The 18,536-nt window shown below is 47.2% G+C and overlaps 1 protein-coding gene across 3 annotated transcripts in view; it reads right to left on the reverse strand.

Moving 5' to 3' along the window:
* PLD1 (phospholipase D1, phosphatidylcholine-specific) overlaps positions 1–18,536 on the reverse strand; it is a 67,002-nt gene that overhangs the window by 39,575 nt on the left and 8,891 nt on the right. For all 3 annotated transcript variants that reach the window (XM_010572897.1, XM_010572898.1, XM_010572896.1), the window contains exons 2-6: positions 7,628–7,813; positions 7,163–7,290; positions 6,719–6,864; positions 5,767–5,875; positions 4,119–4,184 (exon numbers count right to left, since the gene is read on the reverse strand). In XM_010572897.1, the coding sequence (XP_010571199.1) occupies positions 4,119–4,184; positions 5,767–5,875; positions 6,719–6,864; positions 7,163–7,290; positions 7,628–7,781 (603 nt within the window). In that variant the 5' untranslated portion in view covers positions 7,782–7,813. The remainder of the gene's footprint in view (positions 1–4,118; positions 4,185–5,766; positions 5,876–6,718; positions 6,865–7,162; positions 7,291–7,627; positions 7,814–18,536) is intronic.

An 18,536-nucleotide genomic window follows, 5' to 3' on the forward strand; every position in this document is an offset into this window, starting at 1 on the left:
AAATGTCAAAACCCTTTGAAAACGTTGGCTGCAGCCAGGAAGCTGGCAGCAGTTTGAGAAGCATTGCATGCAGAGAAACAATTGTCCTCAAAGAAGCAAAAAGAAAAACCAGGAGGAAAAATTACTTGCAGAAACAGAACTATTGCCACATAAAAATGAAAGAAAGATTGTCTGGCAGCGCAGCAATCTGCTCTTCAGCCAAGGAGTCTTTGAAATGGCAACAACGGTGACAGAAGCCCATCCAACACATTGCTCAAGCAGTGCCAATTAGGAGCGTTGGTTTGTAAAAAAACCCAAAAATAAATTCCATCAGTTAGAAGGAAAATTCCTCAGCGCAGTGGAAAATATCTGATGGAATGATTTATTATTATTATTATTGCTGCATTAGCTATTTTTACTGTTAGGGTGCCTTTCATCCGAGGTGCTCGTCATTCACAGAAAAACCGAGAGGGGAACGCAGAGCAGCGAGGCACTTTCATCTCCTTCACATCTGAATTCCTGCGCTGCCCAGCTGCCTCCCCGGGGAGCCAGCATCCCGCTCTGGTTTCAGAGCGATCCGCAGCAGAATATTTTAAGTATGAGATACGGGCCGAGAGAATGTAGTTTCAATGACATTGTTGTAGCAATAAAAAGAAAAAAAAACCAAACCAACAACAAAACAGATGGGAGTGATCAGCTGCAGAAAGACAAGCTATGAAAGGTGGAGAACCAGCTGCAAGGTGCACGAGCCACGGTTTTAAACCGTCCCGTTTTGCCAGCAATGTCGAGCACGCATGATTTATGTAAGCGAAAATTTCATAGAGCATCTGCATTTCACAAAAAAATGCAGCAGCTCCACACTGTGTTTTCATTTTGACTCTTGTTTTTAATTTAGTGGCTTAAAAAAAACCCATAGAGTTGATTAGCAGCTGTGGCTAGCAATAAAAAAATGAAATTATACCACTCTTCAGAATAATATTGTTCAGCAAAAGATGCCAGCTATTTCTTACACAAAAAAATTGGCTTATACTAAACGCAAATTTAAAAAAATATTAAATGTGCTGAAGTTCAAGTGCAGTAACTAAAAATACTGAAGGGTTGGGTCGAGACCTTTGCAATGGTCCGCACATCGAAATGCCATATCAGAGGCAAAACGGCAGTCACTCTCGCATATCTGAGCGGTTCTTACATTGTACTGCTTCCACTTTAAGATGAGGTTTTTACACTCACTATAAAGCTCATACAAAGTGTTACAGACACATGCACTCTAGTTCAACCAAACCTTATTTTTTATTTGCTTAGGCATCTTTCAACTATTGCAGCTCATACAAAAAAAGTGATGCAAAGGTCCAATTAATAATATTTTTATATGGAATACAGTCAAGCCTATGGGCCCCGTTTCCTAATGTTTTGGGGCTATATTCCCCTAATTTCCATTTCCCAGAAAAAAGTGTGGACAATTAACACACTCAGATTCCCACAACATTAATTTTAATGGTAATTGTCTTGAAGCACTTCAGCCCAGAAGTACTATAAAAAGGTTTTGGAAAGGACTAGAAGATACGAGATATAATCATAAGTCACATAGCCAAAAAAAAAAAAAAAAAAAAACGAAAGGCTATGAAGTCTCGGGTCCGATCACAAAATCCAATGCATCTACCAATCTATTTGTGAACTCCACACAAAATACTCTGTTACAATGAATGCTGAGAAATTAAGGGAAATGGGAGAAGGCTGTAAATTTTATCAGTCAGAGCTACCCAGTCAGAGCAAGGGACACTTGGTACATCTCTAAATGATGATGCTTCAGTAGGTTCTATTTCCACAGCCTGCAGGAGTGTCACCTAGTAAGACCAGAGGATGCACAACCCCTACAACGTAACGTGGTCACCGTGGACCTGATCCTTAACCCATCAGCAACTTCAGGTCTGCCAAACTGCTACAAGCTCGACTTGCAGGCTCATCTCTCCAAGTGCGTGGCACTTCCTCAAGACAGCATATAAAGTGGTGATCCTCTCACTGACAAATAATTAGCCGCAAATGCAAAATAAAAGAAGTAAAAAAAAAAAAATTTAATTAAATTGTGCAGGTCAGATGTAGAAGCACGTCTGAGGCGATGCGATCGACCCAGGCAGGCTCTTCACAAGGACCAAGGGTTACACATCAGGCAGGTCGCAGCTTGCCATTGCAACTCCACGTCTGACTTGGTAAAGAACTTAGGGTTTTAAAAAATGCCTCCGTGCACGGATTTGATGAGGAACACACAGGGATAGAAATGTGCTCCAAGATGAAGACAGTTGCAGCGTTTGTCAGCATCCAGGCAAAAGACTTCTCAACCACAGGAAGAGCAAAGCCCTCTTTTTTTTTTTTTTTCTAAGGAGGACAAATACAGTTCCAAGGAAACCACCAGAAATCTTCACTTTAGTCTCTAGTCTGAGAATGGTGGAGGTTGTTTTGGGTTTTTTTTTAAAGGAAACATTTTTCTCCCCGTGCTTTCTTCCAGCATCGCCTGCAGGACCCGCTGCACTTAGCGGCGCTGCCACCATTAGCAGCAAAGTCCTCGTCGCACGCTTTGCTGCGGCCAAACCCGGCGACAGCCAACAATAAACTGAGGATTTATGTGCAAAGTGACATCTGGCTCGGGAGGCTGGGGACAGAAGGGCGATTCAGTGCAGGAGGAGGGGAGCACCCCACAGCTGCCCAGGCAAGGCAGGACCGCTCGTCTCCTCGCCTAGCCCCCACCGCGGCAGCCAGCCTTGAACCACAGCCCGGTCAGAAGATGCTCTTACACGAGCAGAAATTCTCCAAAATATTTGAAAAAAAGCAATGCCTAAGAGCGACAAGACGGATCCGTGCTGTAAAATAACTCTTTCCCGCTTTGCATATGCTACTGATCAAAATTGCCCAGTTATCCCAATCTTGCCTTTAGAACAAAAGATAACTATTTTCCACATGCAGACTAACACAGCTCTTGACTGCATCGGACTTAAGCTCTGCAGCCCGTCCCCAAAAGCAGCACTCTGCAAGGAACACAGCTCCCTCAGCCTGAGTCTGAAGATTTCTTGCAACCCAAAGCACGATGGCCAAAATTGGACGAGCGCTTTGTGCCATATAACAAACAGTGCTCAACACACTGATCTCTGCAAGAACAGCACACAGCTTTCGGGCACGACATCCAGCTACGAGCTGCCCAACATCCCCACACAACTGAAATCCTGCAAAAGAGCAGAATACCTACCAAACAACAACAACAAAAGTCAAAGAGAAGAACTGGCTGCTAAGTTCAGACTACATTTCTGGCTTGTTTGAAAACCAAATGTTCCCAGTTATCACCCCTTGCTCAGAAATGTCACTAAGCTCTGCAGCTACTCAATGCGTGCATCAGGTTTTGCTGATAATACAAAAGATGGAGAAACACAGTCATTATGCAGCCAAGAAAAGGGGAAATAAATTACCATCCCAGGGAGATGTTACAGCTGTGGCTGACAGGTGAGGACTACTGAAGAAACATTTGAGGATGGCTTTCAAAGGAAGTATTTTTGCTTAAAATAGGCCTGAAGCTGGATTTGACATCTCTCCTCATTTCAAAAAAACCCATCAACTCGGGGAAATAAGCCAATTACCATCTCCCTTTGGAAGTGACAAAATCCCTGCAGAGATGAATGGGTATCACTCATACAAACTCAGCGTCACCAACGTCCAGTGAAACTGCGCAGAATAGGAACCTGAGACCAATTTGCACCCAGGACTGCAGACAAAGCCCAGGCTGAAGGAGCGATTCCAAATATGGTTTGGACTCCAGTTGTTTAAGTATTTAAAACTTCAACTTATCATTTTAAATCCTCCCCAGAATTAAACAGAAACCCACTACATCATACATGTATAATCAGCTTTCTGGACTGGACTACCTGGCGAAAGTTATCACTGTGTTATAAAAGTGACCTCCAAGACTGAGCCATTCACTCTCTTCCTTTGGTTTTAATCACATTACATCCATGCTGGAGAAACCAGCTAAGCCAAATTGCTTGCAAAACAGCTGTAAAATGTTTCTTATATAAGCTGCATGTCTTCTTCCAACGAATTCAACACTTGCAAAGCGAATATTCTTTAGGCGTTCAAGCAAACTAATTTCTACTTACTGTTCCATGGTAGTTCCTGTACATCGGCATCTTTAGGATCTTTGTCAAGTAGTCTTCCAGCTGTTTCTACAATTAAAACATTGAAACTTTAAATGAGATGCAGGAATTTTCAAGAAAAAACCCCACAACCCAACTGCCTGGCATTAGGAAGCTATCAAGAAATCAGACATGCTTTTCAGCTTGAATGGATAAATAAATACATTATTATGTGCTCAGAGAAGATTATAGCTCAGCAGCATAAACAGTTCGATCACAGGTTGTTTACTGTTCACAGATCTGTGTTTGTACCTTCCACCAGCAGACCTGTTCCTTGGCACCATCACTTTGGAGGTCAACTTTCTTGACTGAGCCCAAGTTTCAGAACAATTTTAAATACAAAAATCAGTCCCTGCTGTTTCTGACCCACACAAATTAGCTTTGCTGGGAAACACAGCCTCAGCCGCAACTGAGAGCGGCTGTTTTGGTTAAACACCAGGTTCACAAGGTGAGGAGCACGGTGATCATGCTGCCCTGTCCCAAAACCATGGAGAGGGCAGTGGCTGAACCACCTGTCTTTGGAGAGCCTGTCCTCCCCAGCCAGGAGGGGAAGGGATTAAAAAACATTACAGGAGAGAGAATCTCTTCCCATCCTCATGGTAACTGGGCAAAGAAGAGATTAAACTGTTTGGGCATGGGAAGCTGGGCAGAGTCCTACAGGACACAAAAGAAACCAAGAAGAAACAAATGCCATCGGGACCTTCGTCCTTCTCAGTGTTAGCATCGCGGCACTGAGCTACCCAGCTGGGCAGCAGGGATATACATCCCCATGGTGAAAGCTGTGGGGTTCCCACAAGGAAACCAAGGCAGTGGGGAAGGGAGCTAGAAAACATTTTTCTTCCTCTTTTAAACCAACACCTCTCTCCTGAAACTCCCCGCACAGCAGCAAAGCCATGCACAGCAGGGAGGGTTATCTGCACTGCACAGCCACGAGACACAACCTTTTGGGACTTGAGGCTTCAGCAGCAGAAAGCTCAGGGAAGGAGTGAACAGCAGAAAGAGAACGATAAGCACAGGGTGAACAAACATGGCTTTTTACAGACTTTTTTTTTTTTCTTCACAAACAGCAAAGCTGCGATGAAGAGGTAGGAAGACAGCCACCCTCTTCATAGAAGGGCCCATCTGTTAACATCTGATGAAGTTACACAGAACACATGTGCCTCGGCTAAAATTACCCACTTCAGCATGAAGAGCCTGACTGTCATCTCCTCTTTCAGAGGGGGACAGAACTGAAATCTCTCAGATTTTGATGGCCGTGGGGCTGCCTCCCATCACGCAACCCGACTCTGCAAACTGGCTCTTCTATCTTTAAATCGGAGCAGGTGGGAGGAGGGGAACCGCCACTCTCGGCACTGTGGTTTTCCTCAACTGCAGAGGAAAACTTCGTCCGTGCGAACCCTGGGAGCAGCATCCTCCTCTTCACGCGGGGGAGAATTTGGCGTTAAAGCTGGACTTGTCAAAGCCTAAGTTTGTCAAGCAAAAGACTTTAATGGCAATAAAACAAGGGCTTTGACAGCGCGTGGCTTTGCAAGCAACCTGCCTGGCATCTCTGCACCTCAGAAGCCCCCCCAGAGCATCCCTCTGGCCCCCACACACCGAGCTGGGCACTTACCCTCCGGCTGGAGAAGTGCTCTTCCCGCACCGTGCTCTCCGCGGTGTGCGGCAGACTCGGCATCTGCCTCGGTTCGCCCCTTTTGATGGATTGTCTTCTCACTGTGTGACTGGAAGGAAAAACAAACCCCGATGTCAAGGCTAAGTGCCGTGAGCATGTACATGCCTCGATACATAACCCTTCTTCTGCAGTGCTTTTATTTTTCCTATCCAAGCTCTTAAAAACTGAGATGGGTGGGCAGGAAAGCAAAAAAAAAAGCAAGCATGGATTCATTTAAGAAGCCAGTGTGCTGCAACTGGCTCACAAACAGAACTACAACACAGAAATATCAGAGTTTGATTTTTTGAGGGTCCCCTTTTGCCCTTATAAGGCCAGGGAGCCTAAAACCTATTTTTAGGGCATTATGTTCTCCCAGCCCTTAACCCCTGATAATTTCACCTCTCTAATATCACCTCCCCACATTTCTCGAGATCGGGAGGCTCTTGCCTCTTCTCTTCCCACTTCTCTTTCCCCTTATGCTTCCAGCCACCCCAAGCACCAAGGCCAGCCTGGGTAGGGCTGACCACCCACGCCAGGGACCCCCGTACCTCCCACATCCAGCCCACGCTGGCAAAAAGCCACAGCACACCAATTCCCATTAGCATTAGCGTAACGCTTCCCCAAGTTCCGAGGCAAATTCAGCTCCAAAGCTGAGGACCTGGGACCCAACGTGCTTTCTGCATCAGCAGAGAGATGCTTGCACCACATAGACTATGGCTGCTAAATACGTAGAGATTAACTATTTTTATTATAGGTGCTAAATATTTGTAGAGACTAAATTCTTCTGCCCTCTCCTGCTTCCAAGCGAAGTAAACGGGATCAGCGAAGCCAAACTGATATGCTCTTAAAAGAGAAGAGAAGAGAAGATCACATCTTCCCAAAGCCCATCGCGTCCGCAGGGCTGCACACTCACCTCCTGGTAGGGATAGGGATGCGCACGAAGGCTTTGTACCTCAGCAGCTCCCTGTGCAACTCCTGGAAGTGCTTGAACTTCCTTTTTACCTGCCAGGTGAACTCTTCATGGGTCAGCTCGATGGTGTAAACGTTGGGGCTCGGTACCTGCAGAGGAGACCACCACCACAAGGGATGCAGCTTTGAAATAAGTCATTTTCCTGCAGCTGCTCATCTAAAGATGAGCAGCTCGTTCAGTTTTACTTAAGGATCATTCTGTCTCACAATTTCTTGTTTGGCTTTGTTAGGTTTTATAAACAGACAGGTAACCTTCTCTCTTAAGCATTTGCTGAGACTCAGGCATTCCTGCTTCCTCAGCCCATGAACAAGCACGCGCAAAATTAGCCACAAGCAGCATTTTTACACAGTTCTATGGAAATCAAATGAAATTTCTGGAAGTTCTGACCTTCTTTGTGGAAGTAAAGCGTTCAACTTCCAACACGCGCACTCGAACAGGACATCCCGTGAGGTACGTCTGCATGCCTGGCTCTTTGAACCCATGGGTGTGATAGATGGCAGAGAAGGGAATGCACGCTGGAAGGACCACAAACCCCGTTAGTTCAACAGCCTCGTAATGAGCAACGAGGGCAGGAAAGCCAGCAGATAGCTGCAATACTTTAATACGGGAGTATTTACGCAGCAGCGTTAATTCCACTAAAATAGACCAGGTTTTATTTAAGAGAGCTTAAAGACCAGCTTTCACAGAAGGACTTGAAGAGCTCAAGTGCTAAGAGTAATGCCTCCTGGTCCTAAACCAGGGTCGGTGGCTAGGCTTGGTAAAACCACTTGGATTGTAACCTATCTGTCAACAGATTATCAGTTATTAAATCTAGGCAGGACACGGGGCGAGAACATACGGGTGTCAACTCACCGGTGCCTTTTGGATCATTTAGCACCTCCGCGTCGACCTCCTCCCCGTCGAAGTGGAGCTCCCTGGTGTCCAGGCTCTCGATGATGTTACTCATGTCTGCAGCGATCTTCCTCAGCGTCGACGTAGCTGCATGGCTGTCGGCTCTCAGGGACATGTCAGGGACCCGTGCACCGGAGCCACGGGGCGCTGGGGAGGAGAGGAAGGAGCGGGGCCATCATCATCCCCTCTGCAACGCCTTAGCACAGCAGGGCAGAGGGGAACCCTCCAGCCCCTTACCCGCATTCCTCCCAACTATTCCCATCCTACCCACCCGATGCAAAACCCTCAGCCCTGCAGCTGCAGGAGACCACCGCCCAGAGCAGAGAAAAAGCACAGGTAGCTTCAGGCTACAAGAGAAAATTTCCCCCAATGCCAGCGACCACAGGACTCAGACGCTCCAGTTGTACTTTAAAATGGAAACTACAGAATATTTCACTTTCCAGCTACAAAAACCTGCAAGGGGTTGGTTTTGGCTTAGAAGTACCTTCACATCTTGATTTCAAAGGGAAAGCAATGAACTTTCTGCATCAACTTGCCTGATCATCTCAGCTAGCTCTGTAATAACAACAATGCACCAGAAAAAGCACAAACCATGTTAACACCTGGCCAAATCCCAGACTTAATCCACACGACGCTGCGTTTCCCAGGTTAGGCTGCATGGAGGAAAAGCTCACTCAGAAAACCAGCAGGCGTTTTTGTTAAGTGTTCTTCCTTTGATTGAATGAGCGATATAAGCTCCTGGCATTGTTAAGATTTCCTCCATTTCTACACACCTTACATGAATGCCTGTGGTATCAGCGTGTCTCCTCCTCTCCCACGGCTCCATCCTCCCAGCAGGCTCAAAAATCACAGCCACAGGGAGCAGAGCGGGGGTCAGGGGCACCCTGATGCCTACAGAAAGCCTGTGAGCAACACGGGTGAAGGCTGCAGCTCGTCCTTGTGGTTCCCCCCTCCATCAGCCCCTCCCCAGGGAGCTCGAACACCTTATACAGCCCAGGTGGCTGCAGGGGACCGGCCCACTGCCCCTTCGGGATGGGGACAGGGGGCACTGGGAAGACAGTGGTACCTGGGGAGGGTTGGGCACCGATGACTACAGCACGTCCCACCTTTATCCCCATCCACCCATGCCAGGAGCCTGAATCAGGACAAAAACGGGGAAGGAAGAAGAAAAGAAAATAAAATTAGGGAAAAAAAAAATAAAATTAGGAAAAAAAATTAGGAAAAAAAATAAAATTAGGAAAAAAATAAAATTGGGGGGGGGGGAAGACGTGAGGCACATCCACTAACACTGGCACAAGCTTTCAGTGCTTGTGAATTTTTGCCAAGCTGCTTCTTCCTCCTCCTCCTCCTCCTCCAGACTCTGCAACTCACCGTGGGGCTGCGGACCCAGCTGCTGGTCCCTGCACGCAGCCAAGAGACAGCTCCTAGGCATCTCCGTGATAAAAAGTCCCTTCGATCTTTGTTCTGCTCTGCAATAAATGTCACAGCTTGATAGCTATGCTGAAAAAAATACGGACGGGACAAACTGGCAACATTTTACAGAAGCCAATACAAGGATGCCCATTTATACTCATGCAAGCTCTTACATTGTGTGAAAGAATGATTTAAAAAAAAAAAAAAAAAGTGCGACATTTCTGATGTAAAATTCTGCAAAGTACACTGTGCAATTATTCTTGAGTGAGCTCCATAGAAAGAACTGGATATGCCGTAATTTGGAAATAATTTAACATTTTAATACCTCATGTGTTTAGCTGCTTTTGAAAGAACATTCTTTGTTATCGTTTCCTCTTGAAACAAGTACATAATTTTATTACTACATAAGGCTGGTATCATGTAAGCCCAAAAACATGTTAAAATCAGCTGCCTTCAGAAAAAAAAATAAATCCATTTGCACACAGGCTTGAATCAAGAAAAACTGGGTCAATCTCTTCTCTTATACCAAAGTAAATGCAGAATCAACAGCTTCATCGCCGGAGGGAGGGCTCCGAGGGTCTTGGTGGCTCTGCCACCCTCCACCAGTGGCTGGGAATGCCACCACAGCCCAGAAGGGTTTAGGACCGGACTGGGGGCTCGCTGGGCTGGCATGTCACTTCAAGAGATCCGCCTGAATAATTCAAACACAAACCCACACACGTATACTCCCGGCTACCTCCCTCCCCTTCTGCCCAGGGAGGGCAAAAAAGGAATTTGCACTAATCCTCGCAGATGGAGATACACTGAAACGTGGGACGACCAAGCCACTGATGTTACCCACCGCTCTACCCAGTTTGCACAAGCTCCCTGCAGCCAGAATTTGGCATTAACGCTGCCCCGCACCTCGATGGAAAACCAGTTCTCGCTGTCAGAAGCTTTACACTTTACCTATTACTAACAACATACTGCAGGGGACTGGAATTACTCAAGAGAGCATAAGGTACATTTTTATTTTCTTCTAGCAGTGAAGTCATTCCACCAGATATAGACTGGCTTCGGATGTTTGATTTTTCTCCCTAGAAAGCAAGCGTACAAAAATAGCATTCCCAGGAGGAAGGCCACACCGCCCGGCTTTCCCAAATAACCCCGGGGGGTTTCAGGGGGGAGCCCAGAGCTGCCCCAGCGCTTCCCTGCTCTGCACCGACACGTACAATAAAATCCTATTTTATTTCCCACTCGGCACTCCACGCAAAGAACTTTTTTGCCCATCTCTAGCTGGAAATAAAGCACCATCTTGCTTTGTACTTCTGTCTGTATTCACATTTAGAAACAAAACACAGTTTGGGGTGGGTTTTTTTTGGCTCCAGTCTGAAAAGATGCTCCCGCTTCATGGCAACTTAACGCACTTTCCAAAAGGTTTTTCACGGTCAGAGAGAACACAAGCCCAAACACACTTTGTACGTGCCCTGGCAGCAGTTACACTTGAAGGAAACCAGCAGACAAATACCACATCAACAGGGCTGGAGGAAGAGCGGGCGGACAGGAGCCAACACGGGAAGCGTGTGCATCCTCCCTCCTCCTCCTCCTCCCTGTGCCAGGTACAGCCGGGCTCCTCTTGTCAGATTAATTGACACAGTCGGTTAATGGATAAACAATTAACCAGTGTATGCAACAATTATTTGCTAAGGAGCACAGCAGGGCTGCATAACTCAGGATTTTTTTTTTTTAATTTTTTTTTTTTTTTAAAGCTAAAGCTGTTTTCACAGCTGGCACAGACAAGTCCTGGGATAAAGCACGGTCCAAACTCGGACCTGAGTCGGTCCCAACAGCAAGCTTCACCCCGTCAAGATTAGAGCCAGATTATGGGCTCAAAAGGGAAAAACGTGACTTGCCTATGGCCCTGCCAGAAGCCCCACGACGCCGGGCAGCGGCTGAGCTCCCCCGGAGCCGGAGGGCACGGGGCAAACCCAGCCCCAGGCAGGGAGGGCAACACGGGGGGGTCAGCTGGAGAGACGGGACGTTCCACCTCCCTCTGCAAGCTTCTGCAAATTGCTTTATACGGCTCTGCTGGGTAAGAGCTATTTCACCTCTTGGCCAGAGTTTCCACGCAGACACCGTCTGCATTCCCATCGGCAAGCTGAGGAATGCGCCCCGGGTTAATCTGCCGCAGGCTGGGTGCAAACACATGCCAAACGCGGTTATCTGTGATTCAGCGGCAAAATAGAAGGGCTGCACCAAGAAGGCCCCGTCTATCCAGTGCCACTCGCTGCTGCCACTAATGATGGACTGGAGAATGGGCTCATAAAACTTGCTGATAATGTCCGCTTTGGAGGCTGCAATTACATGGAGGACAGAGAGAATTCAAACGATACTGGCATATTGCGGGAGGGTGGAAATAATAGGATGAAATTTATTAGAAACAAGTGCTACGTTTCAGTATTTGGCTGTTGCCATCCAGGATAGCAATTAGGCAGCAGCTGGTTAAAGGAAAAAAAGAAGAAAAAAAAAAAAAGAAAGGAAAAACAAGAAAAATAGCCGGGGTTCAGTGGGTCGAGAACCGGCAATCCGAGCAAAGGCACAAATCGTGCCAAAATGCACAAACAGGGCTACTGCCTGCAAGCCAAAAAAGAAGATACGGCGCAGAAGACGGGAAGAGTCAGCTCTAAAGCACTTGACCCGTGAGAACACAGTCTCCACACTGAAAGAAAGAAGAGACTTGGAGGAAACACGACAGCAGTCTGCAAGCCTGTAGAAGACTGCAGCGAGCAGGATGGACAAGAGATAATTGCTCAGAATTGCAGGTTTAAAGCAAAGACTAGGGAGAAAAACCCCGTCTGATGGCAAAGGCATGGGACTGTCCGAGGAAGAGTCCCCAGGGCTGGAGGTCCGTAAGGACAGGCTGCCCTTATTGACCTTCCCGGGGCAGGGGAGAAAGAACAGACACCCCAGCTCCCTCCAGAGACCCCCAGCATCCACATACCCAAACCTGCCGCATATTAACAGAGGGAAGGCGCTGCTCTGGCTTTATCTGGCTCAGTCTGCCTGGGGAAAAGCAGCAAGGAGGAAAAACCAATGAGAAAAAAAGTCAGCGGTGAAGGAAAACTTTGGAAAGAATAAACAAACAAGGAAAAAAAGGGATACAGTAAAAAATTGAAAGAGGGGAAAAAAACATACTAAACCCCCCACAAGCACTGCTGATACCGCCTTTGGTCAGCCCACTTTTTGGATTAATTATTTCCTCTTCCAAACACAACTTAGGCTTTCTGCCTCCCTTCCCCAGGCTGTCCCCACAGTGCTCGGGCCCCAAACTTCTTGAACCAGTAAAATACATGCATTGGAAACAGGGACTGCACCAAGAATCAAGGTTTCAACTACAGGAAAAATGACTGTAAAAATCAAAATTAACTATATTAATCCCTGAGCCCTTGTGAATATATTGCAGCCCCCTAGCTCAACCCTGCAACTTTGCAAGCCCAATATCTATTTTTGTTATTTACCATTTTGGTTATGCTTTAACCCCAAGTTATTACTTAGGGGATCATATGACAATCCCAGCCTTCGCTAAAGAATCGGTTTTTCTACTTGTTGCTGTGACAGAAAAGGACTTAACTGCAAGGTTCAAGCAAACGACTTGAGCTTCACTCGCAGACTTAACTGCAAGGTTCAAGCAAATGATTTATTTGAACTTCACTTACAGACTTAACACGCCACTATTGCAGGTTTTACAGATACAATGGAGGAATGCAGTATTGCAGTTTTTTAAGGCAAGAGTAGTACATTATTACAACCACAAGCTATTCACAGACAACCACAAACTTAAAGCATAAACAATATTCACTTACCCCTCCAGGTAAGGGCTCTCAATCCCAGGGAAGTTACCTCGACTGGTGTCCCAACCAAAGAGGGGAAGGGTTTCCTTCACAAGCCAACTGTATAGTTGGAGAAGTGACTCCCCCATTTCCAACTTGAATCTTAGGGTTTTTATCCCCTGACTTGTGGAATGGTGTGTATGACTATGTCTGAGTGGATTATGATATATGCCTAAATGGATTACGTATATCTGAGTGGAGTTTCCCCTTACCTTTCCTTTGCTGGTCTGTGATTGTTTGAATACACAAGGTTGTCATATGAAACTGAAGCTGAAACCCTCCAGGTTTTGGGGTTTTTTTACCTTGCTTCCTCAGCAACTCTATAGTGGTTGGATTGAGACTCAGGGCATACTATTTGTTACAGGATTTCAAGGCTCAGTTCAGGTTTTGGTTCTTTGAATGGCGCAGCCACCGCCCTGTTTAGTTTAGGGTTTATCAGAAAACCCAGGGAGACAGGACCTCAAAGCAACCCAAGGCTGGGTCGCTTTTGTAACCCCCCATGAGTTGGCTGTGTGCACTAGACATCGTGAAACTCCTTTGTGAACTATGAGCCGGACAATCCACGCAGTTGCATAGGACAACAAAAGCACAACTTTAAAGGCATGGAAACCAGAAGGCAGAAAATGCATATTTTAGTAAATATTCATGAACAGTCCTGTGTTTTGAAGACATTCAAGTCTTGATGTGAAAATGTATGCAGCTGGTAATAGCACAGACTACCTAAAATTTGGTCAGCCTAAGTTTATTCTCTTACATGTATCGTGGCAGACCTGCAACGACCTCAGATAATCTCTGCTCGTTAACGAGATTATGGTGCTGAGGAGCACCATGCAGAGCTATGAAACCGAGAAAGCCTTCATTTGGGAAAGAGAGGAGAAGGGAAGAGAAAATACATCCAGTAAAACCAGGCATTTCCCTGCTAACGCCTCCCAGGGTTTGATGCTCTACATCAACTCCCATCCCCACGGCGAGAAATGCTGTAATCTCTCAAAATTACCCTTATTCCAGTTCTCATGACATCTCTCCCACTACAGTGACCTTTTGGCAAGGGCTGTGACAAGCAACCTCTGTTCCCATCCTTGGTTTTCGTCCCACCAGCAGCGCTGGTGGCGGGACCCACGCGAGCCTCCCTGGCGGCTCGGGCTAAAACAGGGCAATGAGATGACATTATTAAAAAGAAAAAAAACCCAAACCAAAACAACACCCAAATGACTTGTGCCATGAATTTCCTCTCTCCTCCTGCTGCTGCCAGCAGCCTGGGTGCCATACAGGCACTGAGAGCCCAGACAAGATGCCAAGCAAATCCCATGCACAATGCCCTCAACAGCTATTTGCCCTGCCTGGTGGCAATGAATCTTTTCCACCTTGATAGTTCCTAGTTCATCGCATTTTAAACCCAAAGTTAGCTTTGGGCCACTCCTTCACAGAGAAATACTTTTGGCAGACAAGAGCCCTTTTTGAGGGGTTATTTGCATCCCCCAGGAGAAGCCAGGCTTGTCATCACCCCCGGATTTATGCCCTGGCACACCTTCCTTCCACAGTCCTTGGCAAGTGTCAGATCTCCAGCGAGCAGCCAGGAAATGTCCCCCTGGCTTGGGGTCCCTGCCAGCATCTGCAAAGAGGGTCCTGCTTTTCCAGCCCAGGAAAACCACATACCCATACCTAGCAAAAAAGACACACACTGATGTTATTTTTCAGTATACCCTCTCCCACTACTTAATCAAAATCCAAGGGCTCTCGTGGGTAGCATATTACATTCCCTAAGTATGAAATTAAAAGACAGCGGGCTTCAAAAATGCTCAGCAATGACTTAACCCTGCTCTTAAGTTCAGTACACAGAAGCCATTTAGCCAGATGAGCAAGCGGCCAGCATGGTACGTGGAGATGTCTCCTGAAAATCTGCCCTTCTGGGTGCTCATACTACAGGGACAGCACAAGAAGGTTAGGGCTTATTCTTTAAAACACACAAAACAACTCTTGAATAAGAACCAAAGCATTGCTCCCACCCTGGAAAGATCTGGAGCTGGAAAAGAACTAAAGTACGACTCCAAATCAACAATAAACATCATGTTCAGACATCCTCCTGACCTAAATTTCTTATCTTTGTCCCAATCCTGATAAAACCAAAGTATTTTAAAACCCTGTTTCCAAAACAATTATTCTCACAAAGTTCCTACATTTAATAGTAATACCTCTAAAACCAGGAGCTAATTAGCACTTCCCACTTTAACAACTGCAGCACAGTTCTCTGGTCCTGCTTTATTGATTTCCATAGTCTTTTCCACGTGAGGCTTACTGCCAAGCCATGAGCCTGCTCGGAGGAAAAGCTAAGTCACGGGAATCCACACAGCTAGTTTGCAACAGGGGATGAGATACTTCAAGACTGAGATTGCCTGGAAATAACAGGTAAATCTGTGGAAGTCCCTGCTGCGCTCTCTGTACCAGGGCAGAGCCCCTTCTGCCCCTGCCCTGGGTTCTGCAGCATCCGTCCCCCAGTGTTCGTGCTAGGGAAAATACAACAAAAAAAACAGGCAAGTCAAGGGAAACGATGAGGTAAGGCACTGGTCATCACGGCGGGCAGCGCTGTCATTCCGTGGTGACTAACCCACCGCCGTAGTCAGAAAAACCCTCCGTGCTGCCTTTCTCCCCACACCCAGGACCAGCCTAAGCGTCAGGCGCTTCCCAAGGACTCATTTTATTTGCTTTCCGGAACAGCAAAAGGAAAAACATAAACATCCACGGATGAGCAGCGGCTGCTGATCTCACGCCAACGTGCTGGTTGCTGCCGCTCCCCGGCAGCACACCCCGAGCACAGCCTCCGCTCTCCCGGGGAAGCCGATCGTTAGGTATTTATCAGTGATTAATGCCAGCCCTTCACATATTTTTTCATTGCCATGTTTTGGATTCCTCGGGCACGGACAAGAGCGTACAAGTACGGCACCGGCACCTCGTGCTGCGCATCCTCCGGGGAGCCGCGCTCCACCCCGGCATCACCCCAAATCCTCCCCTCCGATGCGGTCACGGCACACGCTCCGCACCCCTAAACCCAGCAGCACCGCGCACAGCACCCTTGAAAACCAGGACGCGGGATGCCCGGAGCCTCTGGCACCCGGTTATCTACCCCAGAGACCCGCTAGCACTGTAGCTTTGGTTGTGCAAAGGGAACTGGGTGGCACCACCGCGGATATCGGCATCATCTCGGCATCCCCAAACCCCGCGACCGAGGTGCAACGGGGAGCGGCCAAGGGAGTCCCGGGCTGAGGGAAAAGAGGGGCTGGAAAAAATAACCCGCTTGGAAGACCACAAACAGGAGGAAGGTCAAAGGATGCAGCACTTCAGAGCACTGATAGACACACAGAGCTTGGCATGAGGCAGAGACCATAAAAGCTTTATATAAAATCCTAAAAGCCAGGAGCTTGCCAAGGCGATAGCATAATGCAGAAGACTCTTGGAGTAACCATCTCCACAACAATCGGAGCTGACAAGGACCACTGCGGCGCTCGCGGGATGGCAAGCATTGCTGCCACTCTCATATATAGTCAAACGTCATATAAATGCAGGACATATTTTCACAATCTAAACGTATAGATGTCCATGTGGCTGATGTCATCGCTCCCCAGCCCTGCTCCCTGCTCTACACCAAGGCAGAGAGCGCAGGTACGTGTCAGGAGGTCACCGTCCCTGCTCCAGCTGCAACCTCCTGCTTATTGCCAAGTTTCCATTAAGCAGAAACATTATTTTTCTTTTCTCCTCCCGCCGTTAAAAACCACGTGTGAAAGCACATGAAGGTGCTAACTTTTTGTTGACCCTTTATGTGACTTGCTCAAAGAAATGAGAAATTTCTCAACAAGGAGCAGCAGACTGAGACACGCAGTTTTACTAATAGCTTATCGCTTTAATAAAATGCTGTTTCCATTGCCTTGATTTTTTTGCTTGTTTGTTTTAATGGAACTCCTCAAATAATTTGCATTGAGAAAAAAAAAAAAACACTCGGCACTAGCAGGAAGGTAGCACCACAGATCAGAACTCGGAGCGTTCCCGCGCGAGCATCAGCCGAGTCCGGCTCCCTCCCCTGCTTGGGGGGTCCAAGGCATGGGCTCATCGGCTTCCCGGGGGCACCACCAGCTTCAAGGACAACCCCTGCAGGGTGACCACCACCTAAATTTTGCCGCTGCTTTTGTCCCTCTTAAAGAAAGCCCCCAAGCACGTCAGGTTGATGGGAGTGGGAGGAGCTGCGGCACCCTGGGGACACCACAAACCTCCGCTCGTCCCAGCACGGGGACGTCGCGGCTCCTCTCTGCTCCTCGGCCAGCGCCCCGCTGTCTCCCCATCCCAAATGGGACCCCGCAGCACCTCGAGAGCGCCGTCACCTGCTGTCCCTGCCCAGCGCGGGGACAGGTTGGAGCCACTGGTGCAAAGCCCCATGACACAGTGCAGCCACTCGCATCACCCCGAAACGCTCCCTTTCGCACCCAGAAATCTCCCACCAGTTCACAAACAGCTTTATCTGTGGATCTAGGATAATATTAAGGCTTCCCAAGAACTGCATCTTCCTTCTCCCTGGCCAGCTAAAGCAAATATTCGAGAACTTCCAGTTTACGAGAAAAAAAAACAGTTGGCTTGGGGAAGTCCCAGAGGTAATTGTAAGAGAAGCTGTGAGCCGAGCTCAGAGGAAAAGGTGACGTTGTCCCCAAGACTTCACAGAGGGCTTCAGGTGCCTTTGCAAATCAGCCTCCCCCAAGGAGACCCTCCATGGGATCGGAACAGCACTCAGGACACAGGGGACTTGATTTACCGAAAAATTAATTTTTCTATACCAACAAGCGTTTGATTCGTTATCAGAATTAAGGATGAGCAAATAATTACAGAAGTTCGGTTCTGATTTCATGAGTAACTCTGGAACAAGGGCTGAGGTTTCAGATCGGTACCTGCTGAACTAAGATCAAAACCAGGCAAATTCAATAGAAAATTGCTCGTTATCAAGAAGTAACTTGCAGAAACACAATAGCTTTCCTATGTTTCTTGCTTAAATACAACTAAACACCTGCAAATTTATGCAAAATAGCTCATTTACACACATTGACAATACTGACAGCTTCCTTAGAACAAAATAGATGCCTCCGATTTTTTTTTTTTTCCCCCTCTTTTCTCAGAGGGGAAAAAAAAATGCCTCCATCAAGCCAGCACAGAAGCACACTGACGGCAGGCAGTGAAAGATGATGCTGTTGTCTGAACTCAAATTGAGCCTCAGCTGCCTCTTCATTCCTCTCCTTTACCCACGTAACCAGACCTCCAGCACCTTACAAGCAATGCGGGTGTCTGGACGAGCCAGAGACACCATGCAGCTCTTTCTCGTTTTGTGAAGACTCCTGTACAGTATTTTTCCACACGTTCCTAGAGGAAATCAGAGCGTTAAGGTTACGACTTACAAGCTTAACCCTCCAGACCTCAGTACAAAGATGGGCAGCTGCACATGATGAGCCAAAAATTAAATATTATTTTTCCCTCAACTGCCTTGATGTCCTGGAGCAGCGCTGCTCAGAAAGGTGTCTCCAGACAGTTTTCTACGTGTACAAAAAAGCTGTTTG

This window comes from Haliaeetus leucocephalus, unplaced genomic scaffold (genome assembly GCF_000737465.1).
Source record: "Haliaeetus leucocephalus isolate CR32 unplaced genomic scaffold, Haliaeetus_leucocephalus-4.0 Scaffold362, whole genome shotgun sequence".
Taxonomy (NCBI): Eukaryota; Metazoa; Chordata; class Aves; order Accipitriformes; family Accipitridae; genus Haliaeetus; species Haliaeetus leucocephalus.